The following is a 27,643-nucleotide window of genomic DNA, read 5'->3' as shown; positions in this document are numbered from 1 at the left end:
CCCCCCCCCCCCCCCCCCCCCCCCAGCTCAGGGGCACCAGCACCCAAAACCAGAGCTCGACCGGCCCAGGCACCCTCGACTGTGGGGCAAACCCCCCCCATTGGGAGGCTGAGGGGCCCTGGACCCCCTCCCAGCAGCGAAGCTCTGCCCCATCAGGTGCCAAAAACGGGGCTCAGGTCATGGGACGGGGAAGGATGGGACAGAGGTGGCCCCCCCTTCAAATAAAAGCGATGCCAACGAGGTGCCAGTGCCACCAGACTCTGCCTTCCCGGGGGGTCCAGATCACCCCCGCTGGCGTCTCCCCTCTGAGTGACATCCCTGGGAACCTCCTGCTCCCTTCTGAAGGCACACGCTTCTCTTTCATAATGAAATAATTTATTTTCTAACAGTTGAACAATACAGAAGTATCCATATACACAGCAAAGGTCTTCTAAAACACGTACTTTCTAAAAATGCGTGTGCTAACTGTAATAAAAAGCACCATTAGATGGTCTTGACACAGGATTCAGAATGACAACGTGGTATTTACAGCAGGAACCGAACAGCTGGAAACAGAACTCATATTCTCCCATCTGCCGCTCCCCGGCTCTCGACTGCCCAAAATAAAGCCGATGCCGGAGCGGGTTCTCTTCTTGGGAAGCAAAAAGAAGAAACGAGAGGAAAAAAAAAAGATGGAAAAGCACAACTAAAACATGCCACCCCTCCCACCCCCCCCCCCCCCCCAAACCAATGCCCAGACAGTTCTGGCTCAGATGTTTTCGGACGGCTCATGTGCCGCTACGCCGGATAAATTAAAAGGATGAAACAAAGCTCGTGGCTTTCAGCTGGTGCCACGGCAGAGAGAGGACACAACACTTCCCGGGGAGCGAGCGAAGGCAGGCGATGCCCGAACCTATTGCTACACGGGGGGAAAAGTCGGGGAACAAAGCACCAGGGCGGCGATCAGCTCCGGCACGTTTTGGATAGAGCCCCGTTGCCGGCAGCTTCCCATTCTCTGCCTGGAGGTGGGTGCCATCTCTTGCCACCCAGGACAGCAGTTCGGGATCTGCCTTCCACAAGGAAAAAGAAGAAAACCAACCCAAAAAAGCGTGTTTTCGACTCACGCCCGTCTGTGCAACGATCTGTCGTAAACGCGGGGTGCGCGAGCAGCTCCTCCCGCCCCCTTTTTTTAATCACAATCTACAAAAATGTCCTTCCTGCAGCTTATTTCTTAGGAATGCTGGTGGATCAGTGAATTCCAGGAAAAGGCTGGCACAGCCGCTGGGCGCCTCGGCTGACGAAGGGGGGACCTGGAGAGACCAAGAGCCGCCGCAGATGGTCCTGGCTGCTCGCCAGGAATCAACCACCGGATTTCCAGCCTCGTTCCAGGTTAGTGCATCATTTTGGAGGGTTCCCGTTTCTCTTCGCCCTCAGGCTGGAGAGGAGCACATCCCAACAGTGCAAAGGTCCGACAATTATTAGTTCGGGACAGAAAGAAAAAGGGGGGGGGGGGGAAAGCAACCCCCATGCAGCGTTTCACTAACAGAAGTAACTCAAAAAGGCACAACACTGAAAAAAATAATAATTTATGCCGAATCAAAACCTTAAGACTCGGTCTATCTAAGTGACATCGAAAAGTCAACTGTTTTCTACCTCCCGTTTAATCCTGACGGTGCTTTCCCAACACCCTTTCCTGCTCAAAGGTAGCAAGATCCGTGGCTTCAACGGGATTCCCGAGGCAGTTTCTGGAAGAGGGAGAGGGAGGGCTCTCGGCAAACGCCTACCAGAGCCACCGGCCTCAAAGTGCTGATATTCTGCTTCCTTTTTCTCTGTGCTTTTCATCTTTTTGCTCTTTTTTCCTCTTTTTGAAAGCGTAGGGGTTTTGAGGTTGCACGCCAAAGGCTGGCTGCCGGGACTCAGGCGTACCGACGCTAAAGGCATTTGAGCTGCGGGTCAGCGTGAATCTGTCGGACATCGGAAAATTCTGGCTGCTTTAAAATAAAAAATCCCTTGTGGTGTTGATTTTCTCTCTTTTAAAACCTAACATGCGCAAAAAGAGCTGAAACTTCAGAGATTTTAGCAACCCACTATGCCCTCTCACTTCTCAACGACTTCAATCGATCCAAAAATCGATTTGGGGATGTTAAAAAAAACCAAAACAAACCAAACCAAAACAACAAGAAAGAAGAAATTGAGTTTTACATCGTTCATTCGCTCGCACTTTGCGGTAGCGACATCTCGGCGACTGTGTTTCTTGAAGGGACTTGTACCGACTGCGGGCGTGGGGGGACACCTGGTTTTGTCTCCCACCGCTAATAAAAGCCCTTGAAGAGCGAAGCGGCTCCTCGCCGGATGCCGGGGCCTCGCTGGGTGCCCGGGGGGAGCTGGTCGGGGTAGGGGATCAAGCGATGGGGATCGAGCGGGAGGCTTGCCGAGGGGGTGGAAAAGACCTTCGATGAGTTCAAGGGGAAAAGAAACGTCTCCGTTAGCAGATCTCTACGTATCAAAGTTTCCAGAACATCTATAAAAGCAGAAAGTTGTAAGAATGTTATCTCCAGTACATCGGTTTCATAGAAAAAATGAATAAATACTATTTATAGCTCGCATCTTTTCTGTACATTTCCGTCTGCTCTCAGGTGAGAACCCCACCCCGCCCCACTGTCAGGGCGACGGGAAGGGCTCTGGCCCTTTCTCGGCGTGTTCGGGTTTGCGTCCCTAAGGCGGCGACCAAAATCCTTCGCGAGCCCGTCTGAGTGCCTGAAAAGATCTCCGCCGGCCAGGGAAGCGCTTCGGACGGGCCGCTGAGATTCGTGGGGTCCCCTCGAGCGCTGACGGCCAGAGGCTGCCCCGCTCCCCCTCACTGTCGGGTTATTGCTAAACTGTCGCGTGATGGATTTGAACGGGGCCAGGCATCGCTTCTGTAAAACAGATGAGGCATCATCTTTGTTTTTTGTGCTAAAGGGATGGAGAAAATCTTTGTTCATCTCTCCGAGGTAGAAAAAAATTGTCCCCGAGACAAGAAGCGTGAAAAGGAAGTTCCAGGAGCGCTCGCCTAGAACAGCGATGTGCAGCCATGACGCAGGAGGTGGGATGTCGCACGGGATGGGGACGGGGACCGTTTGGTTTTAGGTAGGACAGAAAACTTCCCAGACCGAAGGCGCCCGACCTGAAGCTCTGCGAGAGGGGGGACGATGGCTGCCGAGCCCCACAGCCCCCCCCGAACGGCATTCCCCCTGCCAGTAAGGTTCCTGCTCTGCGAAGATGGCAGGGCCAGGCTGGGGTGTATATGGCTGCGCTACTACCCTGAATATTTAGAGTCGGCGGAGAGGAGCCCTCCGACTAACGTGCCGGTGGCTGGCAGTGCAATTCCGAGATGCGACGTGGCTGAAACACTCCGTGTGCCGATCGCTGACTTGCCTCCGCTCTCTCCCAGATCTAAACTATGCTAGAGGCCGGCTTCGCCTTCAGATCCTCACCCAAAAACTCTACATTTGGGCCCTGCCGCCGACTATCAGGTACGTGATGTTCCTGGGCAAATGCGGAGTAGAACCGGAATACCAGGCGGTGACAGCAAGCCAAAGAACCCAGGAGAGGGCTTTTGAGGTTGCTGTTACTGCTGCAATATTCTCGGGCACTTCAAAATGTGGCTGGAATGTATGGTCTCGCAGAGAAGAGTTTCCGGACGGGAAGAGAAGCCGGCAGATGCGAACGGAAGGGCGCTCCGGGGAGCAGCTTCCCACCCGCAGCCCGACGCGGTGTTTTGGGACTCGGGCAAAGCTCAGCTTCATTTCGGTCGGCGGTACATTAAGATTTTTTTACGTGCAAGAGAATGGTGGGACAGTCCGGTGTGCTACCTAACGAGATCCAAAAGGGAAAGAGCAACGGGTGAAACAGCTAAGGGAGTTGCTTCTTATAGACCGAGAGAAGGCTTGCGATTGCTCTGCAACTTCAACCTCTTCACACCAGAGCTGGAATAGCCCTCATCGCTACAGACACTCTGCAGGCTCCCTCTTTCGTCCGAGTCGCTCGGGCTGCTGCTGCTGCTCCAGTCGAGGTCCGCGGGAAGGTCGTCTGTGCTCTCCACGTCCACGTCTATCTCTTCTGCAAGAGGAATGGTTAGGGTTACAACGCGACGGGCCAGACCTCTCGCGGGCCGGCCCCGCTCTGCCCCGAGCGTGGGGGTCTCACCTCTATCCGAGTCGGAGCGCTCCGAAGAAACAGTGGAGCCAATACTGTCCATCCTTATCCTCTCTATCCCCAGCTTCTCCAGCTGCCTTTTCAGGTGCCGCTGCTCCCGCTGCAGCTGGTCTATTTGGTGTACGGCTTTCCTGTCATAGTCTTCAAGCTTCTGCAGAAGATGAGAGAGAAGGCACCCTGAGCTCCCCAGCCTCCAGCCACGCGTGAAACATCGCTTTCGCTCCCAGAGCCCTCGAAACGCGACTGCTACCAACTACCGAGGGGCTCCCCGCCTTCACCGCGCTCAGGATGTCGAGCACGTGAGTTGTATAGATGCAACTTTTATCCTCCCGCAAGCCGAGGGACATCAAAGCAGGGTGCGGCATCTGGCCCAGGAATGGAGAGTTCTGGACCTGGCCTGAGGCTGCCGGAGAAGGCACATGGAGGACGCTTCCCCCTCCAAACCTTTTGTATGAGCAGCTCTTTGTATATTTCCAGAGCCTTTGATAACCAGGGAGTTGAATGCAGCCCGATGCCAGCGTTCCCCCAGTTATCTCTCAGCTCGTGAAGCTTTAAATACACCCAGCGAGGAAAGCCCTGTTGAGTCAAAATCTGAAGGACAAAGAGCGAAGTAGGAAATCCTCTAGAAAAGAAAGGAAAAAAGCAACTGTCCTCCAATCCTGCAGCCAGTCTCATCTCCAAGGCCTCTGGGCATCGCTGCGGCGTAGGGTACGACGCAGAAAAGCAGCGCGGCCACCCTCTACGAGCCCACCGATAAGGAGAATCGCACGGACTCACTGCGCCAAGCGCAAGATGGGCAATACTGACCCACGACAGCATTAACCTCCGTCGGTATTCCCAAACCAACATCCCGACCTGGCCGTCGCCTTCACCCCGCTCAAGGATTCAGATGCCACGAAGCCCCTGTGCCCTGTGCGCCAGCGCTGCTCTCGAAGCCGAGCTCGGTACCCACCCGATGGGGATGGAGCCCGACTTATTGCATCTCCCGCAGCGGGTGGGTTCGGTGGCACCGAATGAGCCCACGCTCACCTTGATGTGCAATTTAGCCTTTGTTAGTAAACTCAGCGTGGTGTGTCTGCTGGCTTCGGGTCCGAGGGGTACCAGTCCTTTCAGCTTCTCCAAACACAACCGCAGATGGGCACGCCTGTAAGAAGATCACACAACACGCTGAGCGCTCAGGTACCCGCTTCCCAAGCGGCATTTCACCCCTGCGAGAGCAGATAATCGGGGTGGTTGGAAGCCAAGTCGAACCAGATGCCTTCCCACCCTCTGCCGGCTTCCGTGCACCAGGAGAAAACTGCAGCCCGACAAAAGAACATCTCTGAAAAACCCCGACTCCCGCTTCGGCCGACCCCACTAACAAAACCCTGTCGGCGCCTTTCGGGCTGTCGGGATGCTTGCTTGGCGAGGAGCTGCCGAAGACCTCGACTTTTTGGGCGAGGGTATCCGATTTTGGTCTTTCTCCTACTAAAAAGCTTCACCGCAGGGATGCTGTTCAGCCACCGCCTTGCTCCACCAACAGCTGAAGCCATCCGGGCTGACACCGTGCAGTTGTAAACCCAGCGTGTCCCTTGGGGACACTTCCTTTCCCTATTTTTAGTAGGAACGGGCCGGTTTCGGATCCACCTTCTTGGCACACGCAACTCCGGTCAAAACAAAACCGGGTCCCCAAGGGAACATCGGCCCCGAGCAGCACCATGCTCCTCAGCTGTCCTGGCACAGGAGCCTGGCAGGAATCCCTCTCTCCCTGTGTTACACCCAGATTTTGTCCGCATTAATACATAGGCTAATGCTTTACCACTTGCACACCGCTGCCCAGGGAAACTCTGGCTGCTCGAGGAAGTCCCTTTACCTGTCGATAACCGAGATGCTCCCAGCATGGATCCATTTCCCTCGTGTTTGGCACTCCAACCCCAAGATTTAGGTCACATTCTTGGGCATCGGTTGCAACACCTGCCTTTGAAATACCCGATCGACACAGGCAGCTGCAAATTGGGATTTTGCAAGTACCTGCCTATCTTGTTTTGGGCGCGCTAGGCGTAAACAGGCATTTGCCTACACAAAGTACCTTCTGAATTACAATGCAAACAAAACGTGTGGTCTTTACTCTTTGGGTAAATCCCAAACACTGACGGGCTCGAAGACGAGCCTTTGCAAAGATTATTTTCTTGGGGAGGGGGAGGAAGAGCTGCCCGGAGCGGTGCAGACCTGTCCAACCGTGCCATGCCGGCTTACAAGTGATTTAACTGCGAGATCTACCTGCGGATAAGGAGCTAGCCCAGCCTCGCAAGGGCTGCGGCAGCAGAATTGAAATCCTCGGCTACCTCTGGTAAAAAAAAAAAAAAAAAGCCTCGTCACCCTGGCCGTTCACACCAGAAAAACAACGAATGGAAAAAACCAGCCCGCCCCGCCTAGCAGAAGTTACGCAGGGGGGAGCGCAGCAGCAACCCGCCCTGCTCGGCCAGCACCGAGCAACTTTCTGGATTACACAACGCCAACACCGGAGTCAAAACTGGGGCTTCTGCTTCGAAGTTAGAGGCACAGCATCTATAAAAGCGCATTTCTGCCACGCTTCACCCAGCCGAAACTGCCGTTGTGCTTAAAAACCCCCAGAAATCCCACTGGCTGGTAATAAAAGAAAAAAGCCCTCAAAGGATTCGGTTCCTGGGCAAAACACCTTCCAAGCCCATCGGCTCGTTTCATTGCGCTTGTCCTCACGCTCTGTGAGATATCTGTCTTCCCATTGCTCTCCCTCCCTGTATCAAGCCAAGCCGTTCCTCACGCCAGGGGGGGAAAGCAGCAAACTTTGGCCGAGGCCAAGATTCGCCGGCTCGACCGCCACAGCACGGGATTAAGACTCTAACGAGGAGCGAAGGAAGAAGGGGCGCTTAATCTCTGTCCGGAGAGAAGCTCATTTCTCCAGCCTCTTCGAAGGGGTGGAAAAGACGGAGCATTTACTGCGCTCACTTGTGCAACGTTACCAACGAGATTTCGACATGGCTTTGGTTTAAACAAGGCAAGAGGGACGCAAGGCGAGCCTGAAGTAATCAGATGCTCATTTTCTCAGTCTTTTCAAATGAGAAATAAATGTCCCTGGCCTTTTCTAACTCACGGCACCTGGGACACGGGCAGTTCTGCCTCTTAAGAATCAAACCGACTGAGTTCACACCAATCCTGCGCTTGCAGCAAGACACGGCAAGATTTGAGCTGTGTCCAAGCCACGCCGAGAAAAAGAGCAGCGAATCAAGGGCACCAAGCCATCTTTCAGCTGGACAACAAAGACTACACCGGTCTGTCACAAATAATCCCAGTTACATGGAGGTACAGCTCCGGCCACGTACCTACACCCCGACTGCGGGTGAGCAGAGGGTGACGGCCATCCCATCGGCATGGGATTGTCCCTGGGAATTGGCAGAGGGCTTGAAACCCTTCTCGCTAGCAAGTCGAGAGGTAGGATGAAGGGAGGCACGCTGTTTGGGATTTCACCAGCGAACTGGGAGCTGGCAGAGGAGATAAATATCATTCCCACCTTCTCATTGCGCAGCTGCTCCAGCAGCCAAGGACAGGGAAAGCTTCGAGTCCGAGCAACGTCAGGCACCTCCTCGGCGGCCACTTTATCCAGCCCGTCCCTTCCCTCCTGCTCCCCATCTCAACGCCGCCTCGGCTCCCCGACCCCAGTTCTCAACCCCTGGAAAAGCAGCGATTCACCCAAACCCGGCTTCTAAAAAGCCTCCACCACTCACCTGTTCTTTTCCATCTCGTTGTGTGTTGACCTGAAAAAGAAAGAATAAGTTATTAACTCCTCTGTCTGACTAGGTACACCGCAATTAGGCTTAACACTCGGCATTAGTAAACGCTCCCCGGAAAAGTTGCAAACCTCGGGGGCTTTCAGAGCTGCCCGCTACCCTGGGGACGGTGAAAATGGCAGAAGGGACGCAGATGGTCTGGCGCAACAGAGAAATTGCCGGATAAATGGCAATAAAAGGACCACTAAAACCGTAAGGTGGGATTTTAATGGGGAGAGGCTCAAGTTTTAGAACGAGCGCTAGGAAGAAGCAGCTGTATCAGTGCCACGACACCAGTCAGCACACGCCATCCAAAAGCAAACGCTCCCCGGGCTCGTGGTGGAGAAGGGGAAGCGGCGGCAGCCCCGAGAGCCACCGCACACTCAGAGCAGAAGGGCTGATCTCTGAGCAGGGGGAGGAAAGTTGCTCCATCTTGACGCAAACCTGCAAGCGAGCCTCTATCGGAAAGAAAGTGGGTTTTCGGACAGCGCAGTTGCCTTGGAGAGCTGCTTTTTAAAGCAGCTTTTTAAAGACTTCTTGCACAAGAAGGGCAGAGAAAGCAAGAGGAGTATCTGCAAGATACTGAAGAGACAGGAGCCGACAGCTCGGGTGCTTGGTGCCACCTTCGGGGAAAGCACGCTGCTTTTCGAAGGCTGCGCAGCATCCGAGCAGTCACGTGTCACGCCACAATCCCCAAACCAGCTCAGGACATGCCGGACATACAAGATAGCGACCGGGAGCCCCCAAAGTCTCGATGACATTCACGCCAGTCTCCGCTGTTCAGCCAGTCGTCTCTCGGCAAAACTGGGGCGAGCCGTCAGGAAGATGACGTGTAAAGAAAAGATTCCCTGCATCCAACAAGGGCTTCGCACCTCCGAACGAGAGACGCCAAACGTGATGTTGAACCCCAGGCAGGCGTTAAGTCCATTTACAAATTCCCCTGAAGCTCCTAATTTCGACAAAGCCAAGAAAAGGCCGAAAACACAAGCTACTACTACTTTTCTCTCCGTTGAAACCCGGGACAGCTACACGAGGCTGCACTGCCCACGTCACCAGGACCGACGCCCTGGGGGGAAGAGCCTGTACTCTCCTTAAAAGCTTGAGAGGCCAACTACTCTAATTTAGGACAAACGTTGTTACGTGCCCGAAAACCACAGGCTGTTCAGATAAGGATGCCTACCTGGAAGCCCCCATCGGCTCTGGGAGCGCCGGTTTCCCCCAGGCCCCGACGCCAAAGGATAAACAAGGGATGCCACCGACGCACCGGTCAAAGACGCTCGCCGGCGTCTTCTTCGCTTCGCCGGCGTCTTCTTCGCTTCGCCGGCAGCATTTTGCGACAGATCACCACTGCGGCCCTCCTCCCGTCTTTCTGACGAGATTCACCTTAGCCTGGCTCCTTTTGTTTGCTTTGCGGTGGGGCTGGTTGAAGCAATCCGTTCCCAAAGGCCAGCGTCCCGCTCGCAGGCAATTGCAGAGAGTCCAAAAATGTTTGATTCCAGCGGAGACGTTCCTCACTTAGACAGGCGTTATCCTGATAGGCAGGGGAGTGGCGAGTTCTCCCGAGCAGAGCATCTGCAAACAGCCGGGAAGGACTCGGGTCTTTGGCTCCCGTGGGATCTCTCCATTAAACTTCTTTCTGGATAAAAGTCCCGCGTTTTACACCGAGGCCTTCGGTACAGCGCTCGCAAACCTCACGCGAGGTGACAAACTGCAGCGAGCCCGAGTTCTCCCCTCAGTCATAAATAAGCCAAATCCTTTTTGAGCATCGGTACTGGCAGAGATGAAGGCTCCCATCGCCACTACGCTTTTATTAATAACAAATTCATTCCCTCGTCCACGCCTTTGTTTCAAAATCCTTCTTAGCAGGGATTTTTTTTTTTTGGTTGTATCCACAATCGCTAATATTTAGAAGAAGGTTCCTTAGTTGATGGACTTTAATTTTGGATAAAATGAAAGGGGACAGGGAACCAGAGGGAACCGCAGCTTCACCCTGGGGCTGGCAGACCGCTTCGCCGCGTGCCCCCAGACCCCTCTCTCGGCGCCTTCATGCCCAGGGAGCCGCTGATCACACCTCCCGCTAACTCAAACCTCGCCTGTCAGCCCCAAAACTTCAGCTGATTGCCAGCGTTGCCTTCGAAACCCGGTCTTTTCTTCTGCAGACCATAACAACAGAAGGAGGTAACGACATGTGCTGCAGCTACCCGTTCCCTTTTTAATACAACGCAGACCTTTGTTCTGCTGTTCTGATTCGCCTGAAGTGAGGAACAAGCTCCAAATCTGCCGAAAAGGAAATTCAGAGCGTGTGCAGGAGCGACAAACACCAACAAATTCACTGGGACCCTGCTTGGGACGGGACCGGGAGACCTCACCTGCCTTCTGTTCCTTCAATGGGAGGAGCCCGGCGGCCCCAAAACCCCCATGCAGGAGGGAGACAGAAACACCCCGGCTCAGGGAGACACCAGGATTCAGGGTACGAACAAAAATCTTGGGGCGTTCCGGGCATTATTTGTTGTTACGGCAAGATATCAAAGGTCAGCTGTCACTGCGTCACGCAGATGAGTTTGCTCCCAACCAGGAAAATGTGACATATCTGGTGACATCGCTGCATTGCTCCTCCCTGGGCAAACAGCCTAAAATAGGCCAATGAGAAAGGAAGCGATCGGCCACCGGTGACGTGTCGGGATGAACCTGCTCAGGCTTCGCTCTCTGCCTGACAAAGTTTCCCTCGTAGCCGTTTCGAAGGGCTGGACGTGCACATCCCGGTGCCGGAGCCAGCCCTCCCGAAAGTCAGCTGATTCACCTCAATGATGACCCAAGTGATTTTAACGTTATTAAAGCGACTGAACAAACCACAATGGGCACTGGAAAGAAGAAGTGCCCAGCACGGCGACTCCGGTTTGCACCGTGACACAAGTGCCAGCTCCGAGGTGGCCGCTTCTGTTGTACAAAACAGAAGAGGGAGCAAATCAAACAAGACACGGGGAGCGTTAAGCAATTAATCCACGGGCCTGGGAGGCATAATTAAGTACTCTCTGAAAAAAAATAACAAACCCCGGGCTGGTGGGACCCGCTCCTGCAAAACAACGCGGCTGCTTGGAGCCGACTTCAACTCGGACAAAAGGCGTTTTAGAATTCCCGAGAACGGGCTGTGTATTTAACATCAGCGAGGAGTAACCTGCTTCGAGGCTCCGGATAGATTTCGGGGAGGTTAATTAAGGAATTTCCTTTTTTTCAAAGGACAGCAGGACTAGGTGATTTAATTTAAGCGTCGAACAAAACTCTGCCCTCGGCCAAAAGCGTATTAGAAAAATTTTGCTTTCTTTATAGAGAATCCTGATGGACTGAGAGCGGTTTCACTTCCCGAGTTTGGGTGGCACACGCCTGAAATCAAAAGCTCAACTTCCACATTCCCTTCAGCAAACCTATCCGCCACGTCAAACGATTGCACGTTCCGTGCCCAAGTTTGCCCAAGACATGAGGTTTCCCCTCACGTCTCGCCGGGATGTTCCGAACAGACACCGGCCCCGGCACGGCGGGCGCTCGTCGATCCGAATTTGGGGGCAGGCGGTGCCGATGGGAATCTCTTGACGGAAGCGTGAAGGGGAAAGGGGCGGCAGGATGGTGGTGGAGGACCTTGGGGCTGGCGGGTGCGCCAAGATGGCAGGATCGGGGCTGAGCACCCGGTGACAGGAGGGTCCCCCCCAGCCCTGCCACATGCCCCGTGACGGTGGGACCTTACTGGATCGGGGCACCCGGTGATCGGAGGGTCCCGGCCACACGTCCCGTGACAGCGGGACCTTACCGGATCTGGGCACCCCCCGTGACAGGAGGGTCCCCGTCCCCCACCCAGCCCGGCCAGACGCCTTGCGACAGCAGCACCGTACCGTATCCCAAGCACCCGGTGACCGGAGGGTTCCCCCCTCCCCCAGCCCTGCCCCACTCCCCCGTGACAGGGGGCCCTTACCGGGACACCCCGCCCCCCCGGATCCTAGCACCCCGCAACGGCCGGGCCCGGCCCCGCCAGGCCTCGGTGTGCGTGTGTGGGTCTGTCCGGCCGCGATCGCCCCCCCCCCCGCTCTCGGTGCAGGGCCCCGGGCAGACACCCCCCCCAAACCCCCGCCCGGTACCGGCCGTTACCTGCTGCCTCCGCCGTTCTTCCTGGCCTTGGCGCGTCGTCGCAGGGCCTCCCCGTGCTTACCGGGCAGCAGCGAGGCGTAACCGTGCTCGGCTTCTGCGGAGACACAACCGGGGACAGCCCGTTACCGCCGGGCCCAGCGGAGGGGAAGGGGATGGGGGGGGAAGAGCAGGCCCGGGGGGGTGTAACCGGCACCTCTCTCCCGCCGTTCCAGGTACTCGGCCGCCTCCAGCAGCATCTGGATGTTGAGGCCGCCGCCGGCCGCCATCTCGCCGCGCTGTGAGGGCCGGGCCGGGCCGGGAGCGGCGGTTGTTGTTGGGGCGGGGCCGTCTGTCCGCCTCGCCCGGCCGCCCCGCCCCCCACCGCCGCTCATTGGGCGGCGCCCGCCGCCGCGCTCGCCGTCATTGGACGAGAGCGCCACGCCCTCCCGCCGTTGGCCCGCCCTCACACACACCTCCTCTCTCCCCCCCACCCCGCGCGGCGCCCCGCCCACCCCAGCCGACGGCCCGGCCCCCCCTTCCCAACCGCCTCGCCCCATTGGGCGGAACGCCCCGGCCCCACCTTTCGCCCTGACTCACTTCCTGCCCGGGCAACCAATAGCGGGACGGGAAGCGGAAAAGAGGGCGGGGCGTCGCCTCCAACTGGCAACGTGAGGCCGGCAGGGCGGAGCGGGGACACCCCCCCCCCTCCCGAGGACGAAGCCCCCCCCCCTCCCCGGGGCAGGGAACCCCCAAGCAGGGCTCAGAGCCCCCCCCAGGCTAGAGACCTCCCAATCCCCCCTCCCCGGGGTACCCGCCCCCCCCAGACAGCAGGCGACAAGGAGGGGGGGGGTCCCAGCCCCGCTTCCTCCCCAAACTGATAACGGGGGGGGGGGGGCAAGATCCAGCCCTCCCCCCCCCCCCCCCCCACGGCCAGCCCCACCCAGCACCTCCATTTTTGAGCCCAGGGCTTCCCTCGGCCTCACCCCCCTCCAATAGGCTAAGCCGGGAATTAATTAGCAACAGAGGTTAATTAGCAAAAGCCGGAAGCCAAAAAAGGGAGCGGAACACCCCGGGGCCGTCAAAAAATAAGCAAAAAACCCAACCAAACAAAAACGGTTTCCTGCAATAAAAGGGCCCAAACGGGCGCCAGCGCAGCCAGGCGTGTTTTCATCCACCGGTATCAATTTATCCATGTTTGCAGGACACAGGAGTTGAAGGGTTTTGGGGTGTAAAGTTCCACCCCCACCTCCCCCCCGCAACAGCAGGGAAACAACTGGCCAGAGGTTTCTGACAGGCTCCTTGCTCGCACTTTATTCCTGATTTATAAAAATAAAAGGAAAAATAGATACAGGGTTTTATTGTAACAGGGAACACAGCGTGACTTCAAAAAAAACCCAAACAAACCACAACACAACGAAATCCCGGCGAGGAAAGAACCGCGAGGGATACTGTAAAAAAAAAGAAAAAAAAGACAACTCCGGGAAATGGCGACTTGTACCCGGCTCTGGCCGCGGGGCAGGGCGAGCGCAGCCCAATTTGTTGGGAATAAGCTCAAATTCCTCTGAAATCCGGTCTCTCGGAGCCGCCCCGGTGCACATGAGGAAGCAAAGTCCTTCTCGGCGGGTGGTTGTCCCCCCACCGAGGGATCCCAGCGTCAAGCGATGAAATCCAGGGGTCTGTTGAATCCTCCTTTTCTGTTCATGTACTGCCTGTGGCCGGAGAGGAGGAACTGGAGTCAGTGTCGGGGACAAACACCACTGCCTCAACCCCAGAGCTCCCAGCTCTGAAGAAATCTGCCCCAAAAATACCCGAAGGCGGCCCGTAGGAGAATTGAATTCCCCAGGGATTTGCGCAAAAAAAACCCCAAAAACCAAGGGTAGAAAACCTTGGTTCGAGGACTAAAAACAGGCGCCGGAGCTGGGCAGCACGGCCTGGCTGTACGCTCGACTTTTCCATCAAAAAGGAAACATAATTAACAAACTGAGTGGGTTTTTTTTGGGGGGTAAGAAACAGGAAAACGGCGTTGCTTAGGCAGGCCTGCTGCTCCGATGCTGTTCAGGCCGCACCTGGTACGTCTGGCCCATGCGCAAGGTGCTCGTTTGCTCCTCATCTCTCTGCTTTTGCCATTTCCAGGAGAAACCAGAGGCCTCTCATATCCGTTTGACCGTAAAACCCACAAAATTGGCCTTTTTCCGAAGGTCTGAGAAGCCAGATCGCCCCCCCGCACACACTGAGAGATGGCGGCTTCGACGTAGGGCCGCAGAGTTTCCTCTGCGCTGTGTTATCTCGTCAAAGAAATTCCCTTTCTGTCAGAAAAAAAGGCAGGGCACAAACCTGTACTTCCTCTTCTGGGACACATTGATGGCATATGCATTTGCGGCGCCATCCACCTTCTTCCCCTGAAAGACACGAAGCAAAAAAAAAAAAAGTCCCCAAACTCAGTGTATTATACCCCAAATAGGCATGGCAACACCACTGAGCCTGTTAGAGGCAGCCACCGACTCCACTGCGCCAATCTGCACTCACTTTTGTTGTGTCGAAAGAGGCGAAGCCCATTGTTTTCATCATCTCGATTTCCTCTTCCGTCTTGCCCTGCAAATCTTCCTCTGCCGAGGCAACAAAATATGACAATTTGACGAATGCAGCCGTAGGGGTTCGCCAAAAAAGCATTTTAAATAAGCACCCGCATGTCCCTGGGACTGGTTCCAACCCAAGCGGGGAACCCAGGACATATTTAACGAGGAAAATGTACCCCCTCACCCGTGATCTGACGCTCTTTGCTTTTGGAGTCCTTTATCTCCTTCTTCTCTTCATCCCGCCTCTCCTTCAGCCGCGGCGGGGAGGAGGAGCTGGATCGGTGCCGTCTTGGCGACCTGACGTTGCAAACGCAGGCGGGTTTGCACCTTCCCGGCTCTGCCGTTACCGCAGACGGTTTTACAATGTTAACGAGTTCCCACCATCCCCGTGCTGCCCTCGCTCGGGCTCTCCAGTTCGTCCCCACCCCGGCGTCGGCGTTTCTGTCCCTCACCTGGACCGTCTCCTGTGCGGGGAGCGAGAACGGCTCCTCCTCCTGTCCCTGTCCCGGGATCGGGATCGCTCTCTTCGCCTCCTCTCCCTCTCCCGGGAAGTGGACCGTGAACGCCTGCGCTCTGCTCGGAGAAAGGCAGTGCTGGCTTTAGTTTCTGCTTCGTTACGTCTCTCCCTCTTCGCTACCCGCTTTTCAAAGAAAATCCCCATTGACGCCGCAGCAGCTCCCAAGCGCAGACCCCGTAACAACCCCCTCCCGCCGATCCCTCCATAGCTGGGCTCCGAGATCCCCACCAGCAGCCACAGAAGTGGGAAGAGCGGCAGGAAAAGCCCTTCACCCCACAGTGGGGTGACAAACCTGTCGGCAGATCGGTCCCTGAAAAGCTGAGGTGCGTGCAGGGGGACGGGAGTCAGTGTGCATGAGGGGGAGGAAGAGGAGAAGGAGGAGGAGGAAGAAGGGAGCCTCTGCTCTACCCAGAGCGAAGAACCGAGGCCTCATCACCGCCCCCCCCCGCCCTGGAGGGGGTTCACCCCCTCGCCCAAGGGTTGGGGGCAGCCCCAGGGCCCTCTCCTGCCTCTGGACCGGGGGGCTGGGCTCCCCACCCTGGGCCTGGCTCCTCCACCATCCATCCCCCCCACCCCCCCCCACCCCGGGCCCGGATCCTTCCCCCCCGCCTCAGCTCAGCCCCGTCCCGTCGGAGCTGGATCCGCCCCTGGGCCGATCCCCCCCTCGCCCTACTCCCCTCTCTCCCGGTTGCCCCCCGCCCGGCTCCCTCCCCTCCGTCCCCTCTCACCGCGCCGCGGCGGCGACCGGGAGCGGCTGCGGCCCATGGCCGCCCCTCAGCACCCGCACTTCCGGCCGCACGGCCCCTTCCACTTCCGGTCCCACCGCCCCGCTCTTCCCCGCCGCCCCCGCCCCCCCCGGAACCGGTTCCGCCGCGCTTTGGTTCCGCAGCCAAAACGGTCCGGGTGGACTCTCCCCCCCGGCGGCGGCGACTGAACCCCCCTCACCCCGCTCCCCATCCACAGCCGGGTGGTGCGGGACCAGAGCCCTGGGCCTGGCTCCAGGCCTCAGCCTCAGCCCCAGCTCCAGGCTCAGGCCATGACCCCCCCTCAGCCGCCCCCCACAACTCCACAGCGCTGGCGGGTGCCAAACACAGGGTTTATTTACAGACAGGCGTTACACAGCGCTTTCCAGCGACGATTGTCAGACACCGGCAGTTGCCCTGATCCAGCCCGCAGTGCTGGGGGACACCCCGCTCCCACCCGCTCGTCCTCCCCTCCGGCCGCGGTGGGAGACCCGGGGAGCGGGGGGGCCGGGAAAGCCTCCTCGTGGCCTCGTTTCGGTGGGTGTTCAGCAACTGCACCTTCGCCGGGGTCCTCTGGGCTGGGCCCGGGGGGTGTCTGCCAGCCCCAGGTGGCAAAGCGGGTGCCGAACCCGGTTGGAAGCCCGGCGTCGCCCTCCTTGCCTGCGGCGTGTCGGCGTATCTGTGGCCAAAGATGGAAATCCAGCCTCTCTTCTTCTCAGCTGAGGGTGCGGATACGGAGGGCGACGAGTGCCAGGCCCGCGGGCGGCAATCGGCACCTCTCGGGGCACCGGATCAACCATTTGCCTTGCAGCCGGTAGCCAGGGATACATCCCCGCCTCCCTGCCGCAGAAAACCCACACCCAGAGCCGGGCCTGGGGTGCTTGGGTGCGGGCAGCCTTGCCAAAAAGCGATGAGAAGAAAGCAGCGTAGACCGGGGGGCTGCCTGCAAGTGGCAGGCGGCGGGCAAAACACTGGCAGGGGAGAGGGGGAAAGTGATCCGGAGGGGTGGTCCTGGGGGGGAGTGGGGACGCCCTGACAGACTGGGGAGCTGCAGCATCGATGTGATCCTGTATCTGTTTTCTTCTAGCTAACCGGCGAGGACCCACATCATGGTGGCGGCCATGTGAGCCTTCCTCCCTGCTGAAGGCACCGGTGTCTCTTGCTTCCTTATGCTGCACGAGACGCCTAACGCACCCCAGATTTCCATAGTGAGGGGAAATAAATCCTGGTCTCCTCTGCAAAGCCCCTGGCCCTTTGAAAAAAGGGGTTGCAAAGCCCCTGGGGACAGACCCTCGGAGAAAAAGGGGCCGCAGCCTACCTGTAGCGGCACTAGCCGATCCGGTAGTGGGGCGTGTGGCAGTGTTGCAATTCATGTAATCACCCCGGGAATGACCGTGCCATCTCGGGGAGGCAATGCAGCCACCCCTGTGGGGGCTTTCGTGGCCTGGGTGATGCAGGGGGACAGGCTAGATGACAAAAATGGCCTCAAAAAGCCTCAAAATCAGTAGCAGTAAACAACACCCCACGGGAAATGGTCACAGAGCTGTGGTTCGCGTCTCCAAGGCTGTCTGCTGAATAGACACTGAATATAGGCACGAGCACAGGCTGCTGTTCCCGCCTTCCATCGCTGATGGTGAATTTAGGAGCTTGCCCCCCCCCCCCCCTTTCCCTCCCTGGTCCTTGCAGGAGTGTGATGGGGAGCTGTGGCTCTAACCCCGGCACTGGAGCTCAGGGCAGACATCAGGCAGGGCAAACACCCTCCCCAAAAACTGGGCTCATGTTGGCCCTGGGGCTCCGGCAACATACCTGCCAGCTGTGTATTTTTTCAATTTTTAAAAGCTTTTGACGTTTTACTTTTCAATTCAGAATTTGCCTGGCACACCCCGTATCGCAGCCCTGCAAAGAAAACCAACCTGTGTTTACAAACCTCCTCTCTTTGAGCCACAGCTGCCTGCACCGGCCCCGCTCCCTGCCCGCAGCCCGCTCCACCCCATGTCCTCGCTGCCCCCCAAAATTGCGGGCCCGTGGGCTTTCTGCTCTTCCAGAGAAAACAAAACCCGAGAACTGCCTCGCAGCAGCAAAAAGGCTTTGAAAACACGGTGGTGGTGCATGGGAAATTCATACTGGGGTGAGGAAACCCAGTGCCCTCGGAGGGGGGGTTCCGGGGCTCCCTACTTCAGCCTGAGCCCCCAGCAGACACTTGGGCTGGGGCAGGGAAGCCCTGTCCCCAGGGGCAGTGCTGCCTGTGCAGGCAGGCTTGGGGCAAGCACCCCTGGAAAATGGCAAACCCCTGTGGTTTGGGGGAGGATGGGGGCTGATCCCGTCGGTTTTGTCCCCTAAATACCAGTGTTGGAGCGGCTGCGGGGCAAATCGGCATCACCGGTTTCCTTCTCTTCGGGCGCAGCCAGGAGGTTGTGACGATGGTTGTGTCGCCGTACAGAGCGCGCTGGAGGCAGGGAGGCCAGGCTGGGTGGGAAGGAAACGCCAGGGAGGATTTTAACTTGTGCTCGGGATTCCAGAGCTGGGGAAAAGCGACAATCCGGCCTCGGCTGGGTGGACGGGCACTTGCTGAGCCGGGGGTCGGTGCGAGCAGAGACCCGGCACAGGCACGGCCGTGTGTGCCGGCGTCGCCGTGAAGCGATGTCGGGGATGGGGGCGGTGGCGTCGGCAGTGCCTCTGACTGAAGTGAATCGGCAGCATGTGTTCATCCCGAAGTAGCACTTAGTGAGTGAAGTTTTGCTCAGTTTTAAATAACGCAGACACTTCCCGGAGGCTCTTTTCTTCTCCCTTCTCAGGTGCGGTTGGTGCGGTGCAGCAGGGGCTTTCCCGGCAGCGTGAAATCCTCGTAGGGTGAATATGTGAGACAGCGGCACAAGGAGAAGGGGACTGAAAGTGGCTCTCCAGCCCGGGGAGAAGATTACAATCCAGGAAAGAAAGGCTCCCAGGCCCACAGCCTAGGCCTCTCCTTCTGGGAGAGCAATCCCCCCCCCCCCCCCCCCCCCCCCCCCCCCGCATTCAGCTTAATCCAATGCCCCTGGCTAAGCAGTGAACAATTTTGGCCCGGGGGTGAAGCCAGCGCCATTCCAGCAGAGCTTGAGACAGAATGTAAAAAACCCAAACAAACAAACAACAAAACACCCTTTTCTTCCTCAAACCAAGCAGATCTGGGCTGCGCCCCACATTTCGCGAGGGCTCTGCAAGCGGTGAGTGGGGAAAAAAACCCCCAACCCTCAGCCCATTCGTGGGAAGGGGCTGGTGCCCAGGAGGGAGAAGGGAGAGCTCGTGGGAGGAGGGAGATCGCAGCGGGTATTTCCCCAAGCGGCAAACAGGGGCCACAATCTTTCGTAAGCTCGGTGACCGCCTCCAAAAGCGGGTGACAGGGGTCGAGGTGCCTCGTGCCAGGAGTACCCGGAAAACAACTCGCCTCCGGGATTTTCGGCTGCGCCTTGGCCAGACGCACGACGCAGGAGCCGTCCCTCCGCCTCGGCGCCTCCGTCCGGAGAGGTTCCCGGCCGCCGCCGCGGCGGGAGGCCTCGGAGGAGACTCAAGATTCAATCTTTTCCTTCTTTTTGCCTTTTTTCAGGAAAGACGGGGTCCGGAATTTCTTCTTCTTCTTAGAGGGTGATTTGGAGGGTGAACCTTCGGGGGAGACGGGGCTGCTGGTTACCGTCTCCTTCTCCTTGGGGGCATCCGGGTCGGCGTTGGTGGGGGAGGTCGTCCTGCCCTCCCCTTTGCCCAGGCTTTCCTCGGTGCTTTGCTCCTCATCCTTCCCATTCACCACCGCCGGTGGCTCCTTCTCGGCGGTGGAATCGGCCGGCACTTGGCTGCCGTCCGCCTTCTTGTCACCTTGGCAAGGGGAAAGGAGAGAGGTGAGGCTTGGGACAGTGGTAGCCAACGCTGTGGAGGTTTAAATCCACCTCCCCAGCTCGCTGGTTTGACCTGGGCAGGAGCAGGATTTGGGCCCTGCAGACGGAGAGCGCTGGGACCCGATCCCCTCCTGCCGCAGATGCCGCTTTCCTGAGCCTTCCCCCCGCCCCTCCCCGCAGGACAAGCGACGGTGGGATGGAGAGCCGGGAAGAGGCAAGCAGGGAGGGCGGCTGGCTCCGTCCCGGCCTCGCCGCTGGAAATAAAGCAGGCAGCAAAGAAAACGAGGCAACCCAAGGCATTTCCTTCTGCGAAACACTGAGCGGGGCACCGCTCCCCGCGGGAGCGCGCCTGAAACGGGCCACGGAGAGCAAGGTCACCCCGAGCTAGCGGGGAGCGCCGTCGCCCGCGTCCCTCCTCCCACAGCGAGGCTCAAGGACGGCCTCTCCGTACTTACTACAGTGACAAGTATTCAGAGTCAGAGGTAACTCCTTGGGTGAAAGCCACACGTGGAGGGAAGAGAAAGGAAGACGTTGTGGAGACAGACAGACACACACCATGAGACACAATGAGAAAGCAAGCAGCCGCGCACTCCCGCTGCCCTCGCCCGCACCCTGAGACCCGCCGCGGTTTGTAGACGCCGAATTTTGCACTTTGGGACATATAATAACGGGAATATCACACCCCGTCAGCACCTTAGGAGGGGGACGGAGGTGTCCCCTACTGCCCTGCAAGTCCTGCGGACGCTTAGGTCCTCCTGCTGCGACGTTCAAGGCAAGTGGCGGCTTTGGTGCCTTTGCGGTGTGAACCCCCATCGGTGTTCAGCCCCACTGGAGCATGAACACCCCCCCCCCGGGGAAAGGCAAAGGGACATGGTGGGGGGTGATATTTATCCGCATTTCAGCAGGGTTTGGCTACTGCCACCCTCATCCCCCCCCACTCCAGTTGCTCACTGGAGACCCTGCTCCTCATCTCTGCTCGGCTGGTGAGCCCGGGCACTCGCCAGCCCACTCACCCTCCGAGGGCTCCGCAGGCGTCGGGGCCGGGCTCTCCGCCGGTGCCACGGCCGGGCTCTGCGGTGGGGAGGCGGGGGGTGATTTGGCGGGGGGAGCCTGGCTCTCCTCTGCCGCGGCGTCCTTCTCGCCTGCCAGCGGAGAGACGTTCTGGCCCCGAGGTCCGCCATGTGCCGGCCCCGAGGGCGTTTGGGGATCTGGGCTCCCCCCGTACCCCTCCTACCCTGCAGCCCCAGCTTTTTCCTCTCCACCTCCTGCTTGTACTCCTCCAGCTCCTGGTCGGTGAGCTGGCTGAAGGGGTTCGGGGGCTCCGGCTCGGGGGGTGCCTCCTCCCGGGATGCCTCTTTGGCCTCTGCATCCCCCAAATGGCTCTCTGTGGACTGAAACACACCCCCCCCCCCCCGGAACGGTGTCACCCCTCTGAGCGGTGGAATGCCGGGGAGCCAGGAAGGGCTGGGTGCTCCGGGGAGGGGACACGGGGTGACCTACGGGGCTGCGGCTGGTCTCGGCGATCACGCTGGCCAGCAGCTGCGACTGGGGCCCGGCCGACTTCACGTCCTGGCGGTTTTGTTCCCGGATCTGCAGGTGAGATGCCGAGTGAGGATGGGAAAAAAGCCTCCCTCTTGCCCCGGGGTCTGCCGAGACCCCTGCACCCACGTCCAAAAGCCCCTGGGTCTTTTGGGACACAGACCGTACCTTGTTCCTCATCTCCAGCACCTCCTGCGGGTCCGTGTAGAGGGGCACAAACTGGTTGGGGTTCTCGATTCGGATGGGGGTCCCGCTGCTGCCTTTTTCCATCTCGTCTGCTTTCAGCCACTGCATGTCGCAGAGACGAAACCCCGATAAATACACATCATGGAGAGAGGAGACCCCGATAAATGCATGTTGCATAGAGGGGAGACCCCCATAACTGTGTGTCGCGTAGAGGGGAGACCCCAATAAAGCCTGTGGCTCTCGTCCCCCCGGGCCAGGGATGTGGGATTTTAAAATAAATATTATTACAGCGGGAGAAACAGAAGCGGAAAGGAAAGCTTGTGTTAAATAAAGGCACCAAATGAAGCATTTCTCGCTTCTGGAGGATCCCTGGGCATTTCTGCGCACCAAATTTGGTAGAACCAATCACATCCCAGGCATCTTCCCATCTGCCTTTTTTTTTTTTTTTTTTTTTTTTTTTTTGGTACCCAAAGCCCCACCCACCATCTGACTGATGCCTCTCCCCGAGCCAGACCCCTTCCCAAATTAACCCAACAGCCCCCCACCCCCGGGATGCTGCGGCAGCTCCGCACCGTCGTCTTCGTCTTCTGGCTGCCGGCGCTGCCCTGCTGCTCCTCGGCCACGTTGACCCTCATGTAGGTGTTGGGGGTGTTGAGCCACCGCGTCTTCTCCTTCTGTTGCTTCTGGGCGTGCTGCCGCAGCGCGGGGACAGGGGTGGCCTCCTCCTCGAACACGAAGGCTGTCACCGTGGCGGGGATCAGCACATCACTTTTGGGTTTGCTCTTCTCCTGCACGAAGGGGTAGCGGTAGGTGTAGCCCGTGCGGTAACCCTGGAAAGGCAGAGAGTGCTTGGTCATCAATAACATAGGGATAAAAAATGAGGGAGATTTTGTGCGTTTTGGGGGAGCTCGCTGCGTTTTGGCAGTGGCTGGTGCTCACCAGGTTGTCCAGCATTCTCATCAGGGCTTCAAATTCATGCTCGCCCAAGCGACTCTTCTGCATGGGCCCGAAGGTGCTGCCGGCCCAGCGCACCGAGCCCACCTCGTGGGGCCGGTGCTTGGCACGCTCCAGGATGATCAGGTTCTCCGCGCCGCCCGCACTCGCCAGTGCCGACACCTATGGCCAAGCCCCGGGAGAAGCAGCTGATGCAGCTGGATGGGGACAGCGACAGCCCCGGACCTGCCCACGGCTGCCGGGCTGCGCTGGTCTGTCCCATCTCAGGCACCGCGCTGGTGGCAGAGACCCGGCACAGCTCGGGACATGGTCCCAGGGCACCACGCCGGCTGCAGAGACCTGGCGCAGCCCAGCGTAAGCTGCTGGGACACCGTGCTGGCGGCAGAGACCTGACGCAGCTCGGTGCATGGTCCCGGCACACCGTGCTGGCAGCAGAGACCTGGCACAGCTCAGTGCATGGTCCCGGCACACCGTGCTGGCAGCAGAGACCTGGCACAGCTCAGTGCATGGTCCTGGCACACCGTGCTGGCAGCAGAGACCTGGCACAGCTCAGTGCATGGTCCCGGCACACCGTGCTGGCAGCAGAGACCTGGCACAGCTCAGTGCATGGTCTCGGAGCAACATGCTGGCCTCAGAGACCTGGCACAACTCAATGCAAGCTCCCGGGGCACCGTGCTGGCAACTGAGACCATACACAGCTCGGTGCACGTCCCGGGTGCTCACCTGGATCTCGCAGGCTGCCTGCAGATGGAAGATGCTGTAGAAGGCCTCCTCGGCAGTGTCGCCCAGCGCCAGCACCCCGTGGTTGCGCAGCACCAGGATCTGCATCGCCGAGCACGGGGAGGGGAGGACGTCAGCTGGGACCGGGGAGGGGGGGACGGGGATGACAGGGTAGCCCTCACCCCCCCACCAGCCCACCTCCGGCTGCCCCGGTCCCCTCACCTTGCAGGTGGGGCCGAGGGATTTTTGGAGCTCAACCCGATCAGCTTCGTCCTCCACCTCCCCGCGGAAGTCAAAGTAGGCGACATCCCCCAGCAGCAGCGCGGCGCGGGAAATGGGCAGCACGCCGCAGCGCATGGCCGACACCTGCGGTGGAACGAGCAGGGTGACAAACACCCCATCCCCTCCCCAAAATTCCATAGTCATCGTCCGTGTCCCCACCCCCGAAACCCCAATATCTTACTGCGGCGGTGGCCGGCGTGTGCAAGCGGATGATGCAGCGGGCATCGGGGCGGGCGGCGTAGATGGCGGCGTGGAGGCTGAAGCTGCGGGCGTCAGGGGCAAAGCCGGTGCTGCCCTGTTCCACCACGGCCCCCAGCACGTTCACTTTGATCTGTGAGGTGAGGGGAGGGGGATTTGGGGGCTCAGAGCTGGCTGGTTCCCCCCACCCTGGGGAGCGGGGATGGGGGGGGTGGAGGACAGGGATGCTCACCAGGCTGGCCGCTGTCACCTCACTGCATGCCAGCCCCTGCGGGGCCACCAAGAAATGCTCCTGCTCCTTGCTGACCCGCAGCTGTGCCAGGGAAAATTTTCTTATACCCACGTAGGTATAAAAAAAACCCCCAAAACAAACAAAAAAAACCCACCAAAAACCCCTCAAGCGCCCCCCGAAAAATTACTCCCCCCAAAACCCCAACTCCCCCCAAATCTCCCAATCCTCCCCAAACTCCCACCCAAACCCCAGCCCCAAGAGAAAAAAAACCCAACACACCCAACTCCCAAAATCCCCCCCAAAACCAAACCCCCAACACCTCCAAATGCCCCCCAAAAAACAAAACTCCCAAGCCCCCAAACCCCACCCCCCCAAAATCCCACTCCCCCCAAATCCCAAGTCCCCCAAATCCCCCCAAATTCTACCCCCCAATAAAAACCTCCCCCCCAAAACCCCCAACACCCTAAAAACTGCAACCCCTCCAAAACACCCAAAACCCCTCTGAACACCCCCAAAACCTCTAATCCCTCCAAACCCCCTCAACCCCCCCAAAAAACCAAAATCCCCCCCCAAACACCCCCAAATCCCTCAACCGCCCCAAAAACCCACTCAACACCCTCCAAAACAACCCAACCTTCCCCCCCGCCCCCCCCCCCAAAAAAAGGAGCAAGCCCCCGCAGGTGTTGGGGTGCTCACGGTGACGGCGGCGTGTCCCAGCTGTGCCCAGCCGTAGAGGTCGAGCAGGCGGTGGATGCTGCCCACCTTGCACCTCATCAGCCGCTCGCCTTTGGCCAACGCTGGAGCCTCAGGGCCGTGCAGGTCATTGATGGGGGTGACAGCTGCCAGCCCTGGGGACGTGTCACCCCCCCACCCCGTGGTGAGTGGGAGATGGGGGTGGGGGGGAAGGGGGTTTGACCCCACCCCTGGGGGTTTCCCAGGGAGCAGAGGGCTACCGAGCTGGGTTTGGTGGCCACCAAGGTTTGGTGGTCCCCCAGAACCTTGGGGGCCCCCAAGGTTTTGGAGGTGGCTGGTTGGGGTCTGTGGAGTGATCCCCCCTCTGTCCCCGTGGTCCCGGTTCCATCCCTCCCCCTTTCCCCACCTTTTCAACTAGAAAAGAAAGGAAAACCAGAGCCCTGCAGGATGTTTTCTCACCTACAACCCCATAAATTAAGAAAAAACCCTCAAGAATTTCACCAAACCGTTCCCTTTTCCCCCCAGAAAGCCCTTGGCAGGCGGGGCCGTACCCATGGGCGAGGTGGGGAGGACGGCGGGAGACGTGGTGGCCATGAAGTCGGCGATCTGCCGCAGGGCCCAGACGTGGGACGAGTTGTTCCCCTTCTTCATCTGCTCCTGGATGAGGCTCTCCAGCTCCTCCCTGAAAGACTGCAGCATCCCGGCCCCGACAGTGTCACCTCCCCCGGGGAAGGGACACGGTGACCCAACAGGGACCTGACTGGTAGCAGCGGGGTGGGGGCACCGCCGGATCGTTGGTGGCAGCATCACCAGCCGGGCGGCACCGATACTGCTGGCTTGGTGGCACGGTGATGGTGGCATCACCGGCTTGGTGGCAGTAACACCACTGGCTTGGTGGCACGGTGATGGTGGCATCGTTGGCTTGGTGGCACAGTGACCGGCTTAGTGGGAGTGACGCCACTGGCTTGGTGGCACGGTGGCAGCGGTGGCACCGGCATCTCAGTGATAGCAGCACCACGGGCTTGGTGACGGTGACATTGCCAGCTTGGTGGCACCGTGGAGATGGCAGCACCACGGTGATGGTGGCACCGCCAGCCAGGTGGGGACATGCCCTGAGCCAACACGTGGTGGCATTTGTTTGGGGACAGGAGGGACGGGGTTGGGGACAGGGTTGGGGATGGGGTTGTGGCCCCGAGAGGCGCCACCCCTCACCGGGCTCTGGAGGATCATGGTGACCCGCTTCTTCTGCTCCATCATGTTGAAGTCCTGCCGCAGGTCGGCTGCCATGTTCCGTGCCCGCAGGTACTCGGGGTCGTCCTCGGCCAAACCCTCCAGATAACGGGGCCCGGGGGCGGGGGGCGAGGGCAGGGGCTCCGGGCTGGCGGCCACGCTCATCCTGCCGGCTGGACGGACGGAGTCAGTCCCCGCCACCCTCACCCCCTCCAAAAATACGGATTGCAAAGAAGCCACCGCAGATATCCCGCAGCTGTGCCCTGTAGATAAGCCCCGGCCGGCCCCCGCCCTGCCCGAAGGCACAAACCATCCATGTGATGAGTTGGCAGGCAGGGGACACTCAGCTGGGGGGGTCCCCCGCAGCCTGCACCGCTTGGGCTCATTTATTCCACAACCCCCCCGCGAGGAAGCAGCAGCTGAGAACGGGCAACTCGGTGCATGGCTGGGAGCAGCACCAGCGACACCCGCCTTTGGGGCGGCTCCCAATCCGGGCCACGCGCCACCGAGGGGTCGACGCCACGGTGCCGCTGCACGTTTTGGGGACCGATCCCAGCCGCGGCGGACCCCGAAACGCCGGTGCTGACCCCCACATCCCTCCCCACCGTGCACTGGCCGAGGGCATCTTTGATGAAGCATTTTGGGAGGGGGGGTCTGCTGCAAAGGAGCCCCCCAAAATACGGGGCTCTGCTTGCCCCCCCAAAATATGGGGGGTGCACATAAGGAGAAGCCAGTTGCCGAAACCTCAGCTGCTCCCCCAAATCCCGGGGGGCACGCCCCAACAAAGCTCCCCTCCCATTACTCAGTGCTTTCACCGATGCAAAAGCAGACACCCCCCCCCCCCCCCCGCACCCCCCCCCCCCCCCCTCCCCCCCAGTTTTGCTGCTCTGGTACCAACCTGGGTCAGCGGGAAGCAGGAAGCCTTTTCCAGGCTAAAATTCCCTGGGGGGGGTCCCACGGTGGCCCCTGGCCCACACCAGAGGATGAATGTCAGGAGATGGCGAGATCCTGAGCATCCCAGCAGGATTTCGCCCCCCAAGGAAAAGGAGGGAGAGCAGAGGGGTCTCTAAGGGCCCCCCCCCCATCACTGTGTGCTGGGGTGGGGGGGGTCCTCCCCAGGCTGCACCCCCCCCACCCCAGCATCCCCAACCGCCTCCGCCCTCACCGCACCCAACCCGCTGCGGCAGCCGCAGGGATGGCAGAGGAGGATAAAAATAATAGGGAAAAATTTTTTTTTTTTTGGGGGGGCTGCAGCATCGCACCCCCGCATGGATGGGGATTGATGCGGGAGTCGGGTACCCACCACCCTCGGAAGATAAAGGCCTGGGGGGGGGAGGGGGATGCGCTGCAGCCCCCCAGCTTGGGGTGTGGGTGGGGGGTGAGACAAAAGAAGGAGAAAAAAAAAGGGGGGGACCCAGCTGGACGTGTCCCCCCTCGCCCAACCCCCCCCCAACCCTGCCCGGGGGAGGGGGATGCTGCGGCCGGGAGGATGCTGCCATCACCCACCTCCTCCTCCTCCTCAGAGCATCCTGACAAAGAGCCGCCCCCCCCCCCCCCCGCGCAGGTCCAGCTCCCTCTGCCGACACGCCACGCGTGGCCCCGCCCCGCCCCCCGGAGAGGGGGGTAGAAGAGCGGGGAAGCCCACAGACCCCCCCGGGAAACTCACGCAGGCATCCCAGACCCCCGGAAAAAGCCATTTTATTTACGAGATGTTAACGGGGAGTCACACAAAATACGCCGGTACCCGGCGGGGAGGGGGCAGCACCGATTGTTAATTGCCTCCTCATTACAATTGATTACTGCTCTCGCCTCCCCACCGCGTTTTAGGGG

General features: G+C 59.2%; 3 protein-coding genes across 5 annotated transcripts; all 3 read right to left on the bottom strand.

The window, feature by feature from the left end:
• Positions 1-48: 48 nt before the first annotated feature.
• MXD1 (MAX dimerization protein 1) lies at positions 49-12,415 on the bottom strand. 2 transcript variants are annotated; one of them, XM_049831208.1, is made up of 6 exons: positions 12,292-12,415; positions 12,099-12,192; positions 7,920-7,949; positions 5,206-5,320; positions 4,168-4,327; positions 55-4,080 (listed from the first exon to the last, which is right to left on the bottom strand). In XM_049831208.1, exons 1-6 carry the CDS (start codon positions 12,362-12,364, stop codon positions 3,890-3,892), a joined length of 663 nt encoding a protein of 220 aa, XP_049687165.1. In that variant the 5' UTR covers positions 12,365-12,415; the 3' UTR covers positions 55-3,889. The 2 variants fall into 2 exon arrangements, with proteins under 2 accessions (XP_049687164.1, XP_049687165.1); XM_049831207.1 differs by having other exon boundaries at positions 49-4,327.
• Positions 12,416-13,416: 1,001 nt separating this feature from the next.
• SNRNP27 (small nuclear ribonucleoprotein U4/U6.U5 subunit 27) lies at positions 13,417-15,982 on the bottom strand. The gene is made up of 6 exons (XM_049831210.1): positions 15,899-15,982; positions 15,106-15,226; positions 14,838-14,950; positions 14,604-14,683; positions 14,412-14,476; positions 13,417-13,786 (listed from the first exon to the last, which is right to left on the bottom strand). Exons 1-6 carry the CDS (start codon positions 15,933-15,935, stop codon positions 13,732-13,734), a joined length of 471 nt encoding a protein of 156 aa, XP_049687167.1. The 5' UTR covers positions 15,936-15,982; the 3' UTR covers positions 13,417-13,731.
• A 277-nt stretch (positions 15,983-16,259) lies between these two features.
• On the bottom strand, positions 16,260-27,350 carry ADD2 (adducin 2). Of its 2 annotated transcripts, XM_049831205.1 has the most exons (16): positions 27,320-27,350; positions 26,712-26,821; positions 25,796-25,986; positions 25,135-25,273; positions 24,587-24,738; positions 23,891-23,971; positions 23,642-23,791; positions 23,401-23,544; positions 23,182-23,280; positions 22,444-22,620; positions 22,077-22,334; positions 21,487-21,606; positions 21,280-21,369; positions 21,014-21,170; positions 20,793-20,921; positions 16,260-19,759 (listed from the first exon to the last, which is right to left on the bottom strand). In XM_049831205.1, the coding sequence occupies exons 3-16, from the start codon at positions 25,976-25,978 to the stop codon at positions 19,458-19,460; spliced, it is 2,181 nt and encodes a 726-aa protein (XP_049687162.1). In that variant the 5' UTR covers positions 25,979-25,986; positions 26,712-26,821; positions 27,320-27,350; the 3' UTR covers positions 16,260-19,457. The 2 variants fall into 2 exon arrangements, with proteins under 2 accessions (XP_049687162.1, XP_049687160.1); XM_049831203.1 differs by lacking the exons at positions 25,796-25,986; positions 26,712-26,821; positions 27,320-27,350 and having other exon boundaries at positions 25,135-25,783.
• Between the last annotated feature and the right edge of the window lie 293 nt (positions 27,351-27,643).

Source organism: Accipiter gentilis, chromosome 28, assembly GCF_929443795.1.
Source record: "Accipiter gentilis chromosome 28, bAccGen1.1, whole genome shotgun sequence".
In the NCBI taxonomy this organism is placed as follows: Eukaryota; Metazoa; Chordata; class Aves; order Accipitriformes; family Accipitridae; genus Astur; species Astur gentilis.
The sequence above is the reverse complement of the archived record's forward strand: the minus strand, read 5'-3'. Positions and strand labels throughout refer to the sequence as shown.

Coding starts and splice junctions, on each gene's coding strand:
- MXD1 (XM_049831207.1), bottom strand. CDS start 12,364: ATGGCGGCCGGCGGCGGCCTCAACATCCAGATGCTGCTGGAGGCGGCC. Junction 7,950..12,098: donor AAGAACGGCGGAGGCAGCAG/GTAACGGCCGGT, acceptor TTTCTTTTTCAG/GTCAACACACAACGAGATGG. Junction 4,328..5,205: donor AGGCTAAATTGCACATCAAG/GTGAGCGTGGGC, acceptor CATCTTCTGCAG/AAGCTTGAAGACTATGACAG.
- SNRNP27 (XM_049831210.1), bottom strand. CDS start 15,935: ATGGGCCGCAGCCGCTCCCGGTCGCCGCCGCGGCGCG. Junction 14,684..14,837: donor CAAAGAGCGTCAGATCACGG/GTGAGGGGGTAC, acceptor TTGCCTCGGCAG/AGGAAGATTTGCAGGGCAAG. Junction 14,477..14,603: donor CCTCTTTCGACACAACAAAA/GTGAGTGCAGAT, acceptor CGTGTCTTTCAG/GGGAAGAAGGTGGATGGCGC.
- ADD2 (XM_049831203.1), bottom strand. CDS start 25,498: ATGCCACCATCACCGTGCCACCAAGCCAGTGGTGTTACTGCCACCAAG. Junction 23,792..23,890: donor AGGTGACAGCGGCCAGCCTG/GTGAGCATCCCT, acceptor CTCACCTCACAG/ATCAAAGTGAACGTGCTGGG. Junction 21,171..21,279: donor CCGAGACCAGCCGCAGCCCC/GTAGGTCACCCC, acceptor GGTGTGTTTCAG/TCCACAGAGAGCCATTTGGG.